At 34.6% G+C, this 14062-nt stretch overlaps 1 protein-coding gene across 7 annotated transcripts in view; it reads right to left on the bottom strand.

Moving 5' to 3' along the window:
- The window catches only part of LOC138941621 (uncharacterized), a 255219-nt gene that overhangs the window by 40023 nt on the left and 201134 nt on the right, over positions 1 to 14062 (bottom strand). For all 7 annotated transcript variants that reach the window (XM_070311452.1, XM_070311447.1, XM_070311449.1 and 4 more), the window contains 4 exons: positions 12840 to 12977; positions 6831 to 7699; positions 3835 to 3929; positions 3044 to 3162 (listed from right to left, as the gene is read on the bottom strand). In XM_070311452.1, coding sequence (XP_070167553.1) covers positions 3044 to 3162; positions 3835 to 3929; positions 6831 to 7699; positions 12840 to 12918 — 1162 coding nt within the window. In that variant the 5' untranslated portion in view covers positions 12919 to 12977. The remainder of the gene's footprint in view (positions 1 to 3043; positions 3163 to 3834; positions 3930 to 6830; positions 7700 to 12839; positions 12978 to 14062) is intronic.

Here is a 14062-nt window from a genome sequence, read left to right as displayed (position 1 = left end):
AAATCCCATTTTCATCATTATCTCAGACTTTAGACAAACAAGATATTCAGATATACAATCTTAAGGATCCTTTTAAATTTATAATTTGCGACAAAATTCAAGAAAAAATCGATAACTTTATAAATATATTTTAACATATATGTGTATTTTAATATATATTTTGTGTGTATACATACGTTTTTTACTTCTTGAAATTTTTTTTTTTGTTACACAACACAAAGTTATAAATTCTTTTTGTCAATTATAAAAAAATAAAAGAGATAAATAATATATGCGATATCCATTATAACTAGAACCATAAAACTACACATGTCAATATTTTATAAAAATTTTAAAGATTTATTTACAAGTGTTTAATATTACATTCTTAAAAATGTAACCAAAACTAAATCATATTATATTCATAATAATCGGTGGGAATATTTTATTTTCCTACGAAACTTCTCGACTATATTCTTTGCTCTTCTGATAATCTTTTATTTAATGTTAACAGATAATAGATTAAAGCTCCAATTCGCAATAAAACGCGTATTTGCCGTGCAATTTGTTCTTTTCGGACATTTAGCTTGTATGCAACGCTAACGAGAGTATCAAAAGCTTAGAAGTGTCAATATTATCCTAAAATATTATTCAAATTATAGATAAATATTTAATTTATATGTTCCAAGGAGAATACACATCATCATTTAATCCGAAATATCTCGGCGATTTTGTATGATTCGTCGAGAGCAAACGCTCGTAGGAAGTATTCCGTTCTTTCGAGAAGTCTTTCAACAATTGACTCCCCTTCAGGCTGACTGTGTTTAATTTTGTGATATAATGGATTAAAACTTCGGGTCTGTTGCGTTGGCTCTGCTCAAACTATCCTCCAACGTTGAGCTCGTTATGACTCGCGCGTAAAAGAATCTAAGAGAAAGGACGGAACGCGTCGATGATTTTCAGTGTATTTCAGCAAAAGAGCAGAAAGTAATTTCATCCCCATATACGAAAGCGGAACAATGAACGATGTACGCCGGAATTGCGCTTTGGCGCAAAATGAAATGACGTTGTACGGGGCATTCGAATTTCCAAAAGTTTATTCCGCCCAGTATACTCGCCGATTTCATTACAGTTGCAACAAAGGCAGATTGCGCGACACGCGAGCTTCGCACACATTTCTTTTTTTTTCCTTTATTTATTTTATTAATTCTTTATTTTATGCCGTCGTAGCAATACCCCGTGTCCAATTTTGTGTGTGTGCGCGTGTATGTGTGACCCAAAAAGGGAAAGATATTATACATGTGTGAAACCCTCTACCGTGTAAATTCCATTTAAATAAATAAATAGTCGTTATCCATATATATCCGACAAGCAACGTAGGAGAGTTTGCAGAAATATTTCATGAAATTGGATGAAAGAGTAGGATAATTTGAATCTGTTGTCGCATGTTCCTTGATAGTGTGATATTCTCAGTCATATGTTTTTGTTCATTAATATTGCATATATTGCCAAGCTATAAAAGAAGATCGCATTTAGGCGGATTCTTCTTAGGGAAAAACTCAAATCATTTCTTCATTTTATAGACAAGAATCCCGCATTATTTTTGGGTCGACTCATGACCGCACTAAAATCAACATAAAAATAAAGATCCATCGTAAAATAATGAAACGCAAACAATGCCCCATCAAATTAAATATGATTGGCGTGTGCAATTTTCCTTCATTTATGGAAACAAATCTTTGAAATTTTTCTTCGTCATAAAATATCGTTGATCAAATCGATTCTCATGATTATTCCGACAAAGAAGAGTAAGTAAGAAGAAATATCGATGGCATGAGATCGCAAATTATGATCATGACGAAGAACGTAAGAAAGAGGGTTTGGATTTGAGTGGCAAAGAGAAGGTATATAATGATGTCGCTCTATCCGGGCTTGTTCTGCCCTACTTCGTTTTCAGGGGGCGGCTTTCGTTCATCCCTACTTGCCGATTCTCCTATGGATCGGATCAGATTACCAGCCGCGCCGAGGCGCTTTACCCGGAGAAATGCGGGTTTCCATTGCACCGAGTCGGCGACGTAAGGGGATTGGGGGTAACGACGAGTGTTGCAATACTGGCTTCGTATGCTTCCACGTTTTGCCCTCTTTCCTTACCGTATTCTTCCCACCACCCTCGACCGTCCTTTTCTTGGTTTAACACACAGTTTGGTCGGCCTTCCTCATCTCGCTTTAGTCCAGCGCGATCTCGTCCCCGAATAGGATTCTCATACGAGAGGAATGCAAGGAAACGATCCTTCAATTTATTCTCTTTTCAAGCAAAGATTTTCCGGTTTATTCGCGCAAAACGCTTTACACATATGTGACTTGAATGCGAATTCTCGGATTAATTAAGCTTGTAAAAGGTTGAGCTTACTAAGCACCGTAGATGAAGCAATGAATATTTCAAGTTTGTATTCCAACAATGGTTAATGCTGAAGTAAAAGGCTTTATGTGGGTAACCTTTGCTCTCTGTGCTGTTATTAAGGAAGAAAAATCTCCTTAAAAATAAGCGTGAATTATTGCGGTAAATATTGTATAAATCTGTGTGTGTTAAGCTTATCATATAAATTTATATAAACTAAGCATAAATGAAATGTCCTGTGTCTTTTGTAGAATGTAATGACTCATTATCAAATCTATATTATAAGTCTGTTTCTTTATCAAGAACATTCAATATCAAAAAGTTCATTATTTTATAAATATTTATAAAATATAAACTCACACTTTTCATTAAGAAACTCAAACTCACCATTTAAAAATTAAATTTTATATTATTAATTTTTTATTAGAGATTATAACAAAAAGAAATTAGATTTTTAACTGTAGATATCTATAGTTCATTGACCTTTGTTTCTGTATTCATTGATAATGCAACAATAAATTATATAGATTTCAAAATTTTTTCTAAAAAGTCAATAAATGCAACAATCATTATCAAATCGCGAAGCGATCCCTATCTCAGTATTCATTGTTAGAAACAACAGATAGCTATCAGAGCGTTTTTAGACTAATCGTAAGATTCGCTTACCTGTAATGACGACATTGATGTTCTTAACCAACGGTGGATGCGTAGCGACTTGGCACTGATACAATCCCGAATCGCGCGGGCTCGTGTACAATATCTGCAATCTCCAATTGCTGGGATATCTGAAAATCAGATAATAAGAAATAATGAGAAAAAAATGGTTGGGCTTGTGGTACGATTGTAAAATATAAATCGTAAAAATCGAAAAAAGCATCTTCTGGCACCACTGATGCAGATACACTTGCAATTTGCAACGAAGTAACTGGGATGTAGACAAAGGAAAATTGATATTACATATTATTTTCTAACGAAGGTTTCTCATAATGTCTCGCTTCACTGGATCTAGATTAGTATCGCGAAGCAGAGCCGCGTTACAGCGAGACAGTTTGTGATTTTTACAGCGCATAAAACGGCTGATTTGATCACGGCGATGAAAAATGGGAGCAAAATTTCTCTATCCTTACGAACAGCGCAATCATTCCGACGATGATGAAAAACGACCGCGATCATAATTCGACGCTGACGATGGGATTACGCGGTTCACTGCCTGGATTACAGCAAATAATAACGAATTATGATAATACCGTCGACAATTTCGTCAAATTCTGAATTTCACTCATCGTTGCAATCAGGCGCTGTTATTCAACGGTGAAATTTTACTTCAGAGATGATAAAACTTTACCACGAGATAATCGACCTCGCCTATTTCTTAATAAAGTTGACGTAGATGGATAGAAAGAATTTATTATATATATATATATATATATATATATATATATATATACACGACTTACCGAAAATTAAGACTGATTCTTTGATCGTTGCTATATGACATTTTACCCACTGTCAACAGACGAAATGAATCTTTACTATGCTGCAACCATGTCACCTGCAAACAAAAAGCAACGTCATTATTATCATCTTTAGTAATTATTTTCGTCAAATCTTTAAATAAAATGAATATTCCTATTGCCATGATGATATCTGCAAAAATGAAATAATTATAGAAAGTACACTTTTTATATATTTTTTTAATAAATTATGGAGATATATCTATATCTTTGAAACCATTATTGTGCCTCTCGCTAAAAAATACGACAGGACGTTCTCAAAAGACAGAAAGAAATTGAGACAAAAATCGCATTGGAAATTAATAAGTCTATTTGCTCTAACAAGATCTTAAACTAAAGCAATTTCCGTGGAGCTCCGGCCAGATGAGTATTGATTTAAGGCTCATTCACACGATACGACTATTAAACGATGCTATAAAAAAGTTTAGTGTGTGATATCAAATTTATATAATCTAAATTATTAGCTTCTTATATAAGAAGAAGCAAATATGAAGATCTAACTTTGTTGAGAGATAGAATTGATGTTAAGAAAATATTTTTCTTGTACATAGAAAAAATTCTTTTTATTAATCTTTTACTTTAGATATATTTTTATGTGGAACTTTTTATTAAACTCTAATTATAATTTTTATTTGCAGCATGTTTATTATCCCGTAAAGCGAATATTTAAAAACAATATTATTCACTTGTAAATAGAAATAAAGATTTTAAAATGCAATATAATTGATTATATAATTGCAACGATTGCAAAACTAAAAATATTTCTTTACATAATATAAATACATCTTTATGTTGTTTGTAACAACGTTTCCGTCCTCTTTGTGTACGAAGCTTTCTCTGGAGATTTATATCATGTATGCCAACCAGCACAATAATGGGATATCTGGGGACAAGTTTTCACGGTTTGTCATCGAGGATAAAACGGACAATCTATCTTGTAAAAACTTAACGCCCGCGACAGAAACATTAACCGTTCAGAAGATTTTGTAGATGTGTCGAATTATGTTACGAAGAACTTCTTACCAAAGGAAACGGGGAAAATAATTTCTGGACAAGTCGGACGGCCCCTTATACGCTACGTGCCGTCCGAATTAAATTTGTCGCTCGCCAGAAAAGTTATCTCGGAAGTCGCCGAGTTCGAGAAGAGCCGTTTCAGTAGTCTTTAATATAATGGAATTAACGAGGGTTCAACTTTTAAGAGAAGATAACGTGACGCGAAAATAGAAACGTGCAAAAAAATTTTTCATATCGATCACAGCCTGGCTGTAAAAATTTTAATAAATCGTATAATATAGACATCAAAATTAAACAATAAATAATCAATCAATTTCGATTTTGTTACATTTTCTGATCAAATAACACGTTACAATGTAAATTACTAGAGAGTTTTTTTATTTATTTTAGGCATTCTTTTTACTATAAATTGCATAAATTCTATAGCTAATCCCATTTCTTTTTTCATTAAAAAATCAAATTTCAAAAATAATATCAGAATTTAAAATTTGCATTGTTTTTAACAGAATGCTTTATTTTATTTTTTATAAGAAAGAATATTCCATAATATTATCGCAAATGTACACAATACATGTTTGATACATATAAGTACAATAGATATTATGTCGGTGTTATATCAGGATTATTCTACTTAAAAAGTCGCGATCGCGAGTAAATATTTAAGGCGGACAAATATTTCCTCGAATAACCGTTCTTTGAAGCAGTCATTTTACGGAAAAGGAACGACTTGGCAAACAGTACGGACAATGTTTTATAATTAAGTTCCCTTCGAGTTGTTTGCTATTCTCGGAGCGCGCGCCGCGCGCCGTACACGCATAGGGGCGACATACGCATACACGCACGTTGTATCAGAAGCATTCGTTTTCGTTCCTTGGCGCGCCGTCCCAGCGCAATCGGTTTCGCATTACATATTCCCAACGAATATAAATCCCAGGGGAATCCCTGAGCGCTGTATCTCGAGCGGTCCGAAACTTTGTGCCGTCCGACGAGGAAGAGCAAACGGACGTGGAAATCACGTAGCGCGAAAGGGACAGGAGATATCGCGGGAGAAAGACGGCGATGATTGAAATGCGAAAACTTTCGCAGCGACAAGATGGACGAGAGTGTACACGGCAGCGGCCACTAATAAACGATGTATTTGCAATTATAATCCGCGCCCCTCCCCCTCCCTCGCGGCTGCGTCTTTCTCGTATTCACGGCTTCTCGCTCATCGCGTCTTCGTCTCGATTCGCGTGATTTGACAGAGAACAAACGAGCGGTCTACCTAATTGAATTCGCGGAGTTCGTACAATCAATATCGCCTTAGTCTTGTGAATTTAATTATGCTTAAATTTAACAAACTGAGAAATATCTATTGAGAATTATATCATTAAACTTATAAAGAATTTTAGGTAAAAAGTTTTATAAAAATTCTACCTTTCTACATCTATGTTTTGCTTGCTTGTATGTAATTTCATTGGTATATATTATTTCTATAAAAAGAAAAATATAATTATGATAATAAACTAAATAGATATATAAAAATAATTGATAAAGACATTTAAAAAAATTTAAGTTAAAAAAAATTAATATTATCACATTTATTATTACACTTTTCTTTAATTATCCCTATAAAATATCCCGATTAAATTAATATAATATCAATAGACATTAAAATAAAACGAGTATATTCTCGCCGTACAATGCCTGGAATTATTGCGACAATCTGCCGTCGATGAAACTAAAGTATCTGACTCGACAATTCAATCTCTCTTCTCATTATAATTGTTTGTCATGTCGTCGCAATATCGTCGATCATGATATTATAAGATTCAAATTATAAGATTCAAATTTCCATTTCGCTTTTATTCGATGTCTCCCTCGCATCATTTCGCGGTCGCTGCAAAAAAAAATTAATGAGACGAATGACAAACAATGCGACTCACCTCTTTATTGCCTAGCATGCCGATTTTGCAGTCCAGCAAAACGGTGCTGCCGATCCTCGTGGTGACATTCATCTCTCGATCGCCGTCCTCGAAGTACGGACCGAATTTACCGAAGGCGCTATCGACGCTGGGCAGAACAAACTTCCTGCCCGATAGCGTTCTATGAGTGGCCGTCTGGGACTGATGATCACGACCGCGTTCCGTTTCTAGCGTCCTGATCGACGGTTTTATCTCGTAGAAGGCCTTTGTCGATTTGCCGCTCAGCAGTAGATTGTTGGCCGATCTAGACTGATTCTTCCTCGTCTCACCAAGCTTTCGCGTCTCGTTCATCTGGTCGACGCTAGTCTGTTGTCGGTTGTCCTGATAAACCTCCTCCTCGTTCGGTGGCGGTACTTGGAACGAGATCGCCCTGATGTCCTCCACGTTTCTCTGCTCGCTTTCGTATTTCGCTTCCGTAACGTCTTCCTCCTTCTCGACCGACATCATTGTCAGCCAATCATTCTTTGGCTTTTCTATCGTAGACTCGTTCGTTCCTCGAAACTCTTCAATGTGCTTCAACGTCGCTAGTGCCTCTTCCGCCTGTTCCGAGTCCTCGATCCTTTTGGAAGCGAATATCATCTGGTCTACATATTTCTTCGATGCGTTCTCGAAGTGAGCTTCAATCACGGTAACGAGCGAGAGCGAGTTCTTCGTCGAAGTTGGATACTCAACCGCGACGACGGAAATCACTTCCTCGAGAGCCGCTGTATCGTTATCGCGAGACCAACCAACGGTTTCGACGGTGTGATTCGTTGCAATCCTTTCGCCGGAACGCTGATCTTCCTCGTCGAGATGATTGATGCCATGCTCGATGGCGCCGCTCTCTGTTTCTGCGTTAGAAACCAAACGGCCATGTTACGTTAAGTTAAATTTGAGCCGATATATGCACGTGGTAGGAGGAAAATCTAAAGAATGAACACAATTTCGTCGACCGTGTTGAAGGTGAATCGACATGTCGACGAAGCGGAGCACTCGCTTCAACGGGATTTATGGCTTGGAACGAGGTAGAGGATGATCTTCCGTCGGATGAGGATTTAAATGAGGACATAAGAAGCGCAGCCGAGAGTTTTATGGGGTGTTCAAGAGCTCTCGAAGGAGAGTCGATATATGGTCAATCAAAATCTCAGATCTAAGAATGTTATAAAGTAAGATAGTGCATCATCGGAATCGCTTACTTTAAAAACGATATAAACTCTCTAACAAATTGACTGAAATATATATCGACACACTGCACATCCAGCATTATCTAATATTTACATCAGTATTTGCATATAAAAAGCATATATGTGTGTGTGTGTAAATTTATATACACTTTTTTAATGCAACGAAAATTTAAAAACTTGTTTCATATATATAATATATAAAATTAATTATAATTTATGTAATACAAATATATATGTATATATAAAACATTTCATCCGATTAAAAAATAAAAAATCATGTATCGAAAAAGTTGAAACATGAAACAAAAGTTGATAATCTGCACGCGACATTCACTTGAAAATATTCCATACGATGAGAACCAGACGATAATAACGATATGTATATGTAATACCTCTGCGCGCGGGATAGCGATGCGTATTTTCGCGAAACAAAAGTGCCGCAGGTTCACTTCCGCAGAAATTTCATTTTGCGAGCGCGCGTATCATGACCGCGGTTTTATTCGCGAAAGCGCTGGCAAAGTTTCCGGTGTAAGGTTTCGTTTTTCCCGCATCCCGTTTCGATCGCGATTCGAGTCCATGAGAAAACTAGCGATAAACAACTCTCGTGGAAACTTTGCTCTACGAGCTTTCTGCCATCTAACGAAATTTACTTTAGCGCGACCAGTATCGAGAAATTTCTTTCTCCGTGAATACAAATTTGCGCTGTCGTTAATACAAATAATGCTTTTTTAATTGTATCGCAATAAAAAAATTTAGAGTTTAATTATGCTTTTTATCGATTATTGTAAATCGAATAATTCAGGCCAGTATCGAATTTGTAAGAGTCGTCAAACTATAGGCATATTAATAATTTAATTAATTAATGATTAAATCGATAATTATGCATTTGGATATGTAGTCATATAAAAAAAAATGTATAAATTTAATTCATCACTAAATTTTGTAGCAAAAGAAAACTCTCCATTGTTGCATTTGCTTGCAATGAAAATTGCATTCTTGCGATTTTCATTTATTATTAATGTTACTAATATTTTGAACGTATCTCAATAAATTCAACCTGCATCTATTTGTAAAAATACATTCATGATAATGTTTTAAAGAGAAAATTTTGGCGTATTGCAATGTTACTTATTGAGAGTCTCACGAATATAATGTATTACGGTCGAATGCGACGAATACAGTCTTATTGCACTCAACACAACAATTTTCTATTGAGTGCAATGAGGCTGTATTCGTTGTAGAACATAGATTCATCGATGTTCTAATGGGCTTCTCGCGATATCGTTATAATCCTATTCATGCAAGTTGATATTGCTCTTACAGTAGTAACGTTCGCGATGAATACAGCCCTATAATTGCTGTATCTACTACACTGAGTATGGGAGGATTATAAGATTGCTATCTACCGTGAGACATGTATCAGAGAGCACACTATATCTTTTGTATCTTCTATTCTACCGTTATCCAGGAGCAGTCATAGACTTTCGTGTGTAGCTTTTCGATTGTACGTTCGCTTTTCAATTTTCTATTTCGTTACAAGATTATTAGGCCGGTCTTAGTCTTTCTTCTTTTTGCTATCATTGTAACTGGTAGAAAATTGATAATCACCAGATAAAAGACACTGTGTAAAGAGTATCTATACTTTTCTATCTCATTATGTTAGGTAGTAAGCCTTTCAATCTTCTCCGGCTTACGTTTCAATACGAGTTTCGAAATTGTGCAACATAATACAGTTAATAATGTTCTAAAAAATTATTAAATTGTCAATTCCATTAATAATTTATGTAAAATATTCATTCGAAAAAAATTAATCATTTTGAGTTGCTTATAATTAAAAATTTTCATATTCCAACATATAAAAAATTTAAAAATTTATATTTTTTAAATTATAATATATTGTATATATATATATATATATATATATATATATATATATATATATATATATAACATTAATCTTTATATATTGTTCTAAATTTATCTAAATTTATTCTTTGCACAATTTAAAAAACTTAGGAACCTTAGATTTATATTCACGCACATACATTTTAATATTTCAGATATGTCTACATCGTCATTTTTTGATATATAGATTTGTGAAAATGTCGAGAATGTCCGATCTCGCCGATTGTCCGCAAGCTGCGCAAACGTCACCAAACCGATATACACCTCGATATTTGACGACGGAGATCTTGTTTACGCGAATCGATATTGCCGACCATGCCGATAGCACCGGCTGTAATGGCAACAGCAACGGTAGCAGCAACGACAACGTGACGTTCGTTCGTCGTTCCTCGTTCGGAAGCAATTTATCGCGCGCATTGCGTCGCGAGTGATCGATCGTGTCGAGCAACGTTGTGTAATTTTGGTCGACGACGACGTTCGTAATGATTTATAAAACGACAAACGTGTATGCGGTGATCTCTGCGGAAAATCCGGAAATTGCTACATTCTTTTGTGTTCGAGTCTCGTTATAGAAGAATTACGATTTATTTGCCCCGTTGCTTTTAATCTTCGAGAAATGATTTGTTAACCGTGTGGTGGACGTGTATGATGCGCATAAAGAATAATGTTCTCAAAACACTCTAAAGATTGTCAGATTCTTCCGAACAAATTTTGCTTGCATAGAAATCATTCTATTGCAATCTACTTGCTCCGTATTTTGAATGAAATTATATAGTGCTAGGAAAATAATGTTGATACCAACGCAAGGTTTCTTTAAGTTTCGATATTCGAATAATTTCCGAGCGTATCCCTATGTTCAATTAACTTCCGATAGTATTATCAAAGTTTTATTGGCGTATTGATCTTCGCTATGCCGGGATTACGCGTATTATTATTCGCGACGGTCCCATCTCTGCTGAACATGATCCGAATAACACGTTCCGTAATAACAGATAAGACGATCGTTCATCTCGGGTTTTGTTGCCGATCCGTGAAGGGAAGGTTTTTCTTCAATCCCGCGCCCTGAATATACCCCGATTTGTGCGAATGATTGATCGCTGCCGTACGATATCGGCGGCCGTAGCTTAAAAGCTCCGCTGTTGCTCCGGTAGTGCAAGTGATTCGTGTAGAATTTCGGCTATTAGCCGCGCGCCGCAAAATGAAGTTATACGTCGCGTTTGTTCCTTGTGATTGATAACTTCCGATCGCGGATCCGTGTAACCGATGCATAAGTAACGTATCATTTTTCATTCGCCGCGTCTACAAATTTCGCGCGCGCCTAATTTCCCTTTTCCACCTTCGAGCCGAGCGCGTTTTTAGCCAGCTGCGATCGAGCGGTCTCGCCCAAGTATAACCGTGCACACCTATCTCCGCGCTCTGCAATTTGTCAGCATGGATTTACGCGTGTCACGTGTGATAGACAAATTCGCGGAACGTGCGAAGAAGGAAACTCCGCGGATTTATTCCTGCGGACGCGACGGATGCAGGTCCCAGACAGCCGTCGGTCTTTGAAGGATTGAATTATACGGGCATCTATATCTCTCCGCGAAAATTGCAATTAGAAATGTAATATCGTCACGAGATAGTACTTTTAAGAAAATTAAGATTTTGCCAATTTTATATGTCATAACAGAATTTTATAGTTTTTAATATCGATTTTTCTATCTTTTATATCGCATAATTTTAGAATTCAAGTCTCTAATAAAATTAAAAATTCCATCTTTGTTCCATCTCACAAAGTATAAAACTAGATTTGTTAAACTTTAGGCAAAATATATTATCTTAATTTATTTGTTTATCTTTTCGACAAGAATTACTGAAATATTATCTACTCGAGCCGATTAATACTTGTTTTTCGTTCTTTTTTGCATAAAAATAAATTGCTAAACATTAAAATTATTATATAAAGCATAAAAATAATTATTTATTTTTTTATATAGCTAGATCTATCAATATTAAATGCAATCTCGTTGTCCGCTACTTTCAAGTTTTGTGGGGTGTGTGGAATTGCGCGAAAGAGTGCTCACCTACGAAATGGTGATTGCTAGGAAACGCAAGAAAGTAAATTCCGATGAAGCTATTTTCACGATGCTGTATAGAACAACGAGCCTGGTAGCTACAAAAGAAGTTTTGCCCTCTTTATCCTGCCGGGTACGGTCGTCTTCCATTGTTACGATTCGACGCAACTAGGCATTTAGGTTAATTAGAAATCTTCATATTCCAATCAACTGAGATGAATGAATCGTTCATTTATTCGTAACAATATTCCACTACATATGAACATTCGACTGTAAAACATTCCATCGAAATTCACGAGCAAATAGCGAATGCTAAAAATCAACTTTTGAAATATAATGTATAATGCAAAAAATATAACATAACTTTTATATTTTTCTCAATATTCCAGATATTTAAGTTCCTTCAGTTATTTTCTACTTTATTAAAATATTGTAACACTTTAGTATTGTAATATTTTACACATGGTGCATATTGTAATGAAACTTTATAGATTTCTATTATATTAATCCATTAACACATAATTCAATAATTTATGTTACTCTTAAAAATATATATAAAATACAATTTAAAAAAATGATTAAACCTTAAGCATACACATGTGTATTAGTTGTACCGCATAATTTAGATTTTTGTTCACGATAAAAATAGATAAATTTATACTTTTCAATAACGATGTATAAAATCGTATTAGCCGAGTATTTGTATATGAAAATATGTACGTATAGATGAAAGATAAAATAAAGCTAAAGGATTTGTTTGAGCCCTAATGGACATTCTGTTAAATTAGAAGCGTGTTCGTATTAATTGAAAATAAAGTCGAACAAAAATTGTACATATCGTTTACCTGACGCAGTAATAGTGATCATGACAATGGCGATGACGCCGAGCACCGTGATGGTCGACTGCATTCTCCAACCAGCCATCTCGAAGATCCGCGCGATCTCAACCCTCAGGAATCTGCTCCATCTCGTTCATCTTCCCTCTACGCAAAAAATTAAATTACTATGTTAATAATAAATAAAGATTATAAACTGTAAATATTAATTTATACAATTACGATTATACATTTAAAATTCAAAACTACAGAGCAAATTTAATTTCTAGCAAATTTAAAGTTTGCACATTTAATAAACAATTTGATAAACAATATAATTATTATATTTTATTTTGATATAAATGGTTTATTTCGATATGTCTTTTAGATGCAATCGCATAAAAAAAGCAAAATCTCTTCTCTTTTTAATTTAAAAAAAAAAAAAAGATAAAAAACAAAATATTCAAATTTCTATTTAAATGAAGACATTTTTAATATCTTTACTGATATCTGTGTTTTTTTCTATTTATAATTTATTTGTTCAGAATAGAATAGATATTATTTCTGAATTCGCATTCTTTTTTGCCAGCAAAAACTTTACTTCAAAACTTGAATAACGCATCGGAAAAATGTGCATTTATTTCTCGCACGAGATTACTCTCGCAAAATCGCTTAGATAGGTTGGCGAAAGCATTGAAAGAACACGTGATTCGTTTCGTTTTACGATAGCGAAATCAAGAAGTTCGTTGTGCCAAAGTTCCTACTAGGCATCGTTAAAAACGATCGCTGAAAAACAGGCGTCGTAACTTTTACTGCGCTACTTTCAACTTTTAATCTCCCATTGTAATGAATGCTATAACGAATGTGCGATGTTACATCTTTTTCAATTCTACTAAAGAAATGTATCGTAGAAAAACAGTCAATCTGTTTTCTGATATTTTTCTAATAAGCATACTAAAAATAACTGACATATGCCATTTCTTTTAAATAATTATTTTAATATCATATAAAATTTTATCTTTCTTTTTTCTCTCGATATAAAGTCATAAAAAGAAAAATTGCAATACAGTACTATAAGAAGCAAGCAAATTATATACATATATTAAGTATTTTTTTAAAAGTTTGTGGTTCCCAAGAAAGATAATAACTCCATTGTTCCGCTAACGGTCCCATCAATTACATTTTGCTCTTTCGGTTTTTTCGCATATTTTTTTATTTATTTTAAAAGTAAGAAATTATCGACAGTTTATATT

This window comes from Polyergus mexicanus, unplaced genomic scaffold (assembly GCF_030449975.1).
Source record: "Polyergus mexicanus isolate NDT 795.1 unplaced genomic scaffold, iyPolMexi1.0 SCAF_19, whole genome shotgun sequence".
NCBI classification, from domain to species: domain Eukaryota; kingdom Metazoa; phylum Arthropoda; class Insecta; order Hymenoptera; family Formicidae; genus Polyergus; species Polyergus mexicanus.
Note: the sequence above shows the minus strand (reverse complement) of the source record. Positions and strands in the feature narration are given on the sequence as shown.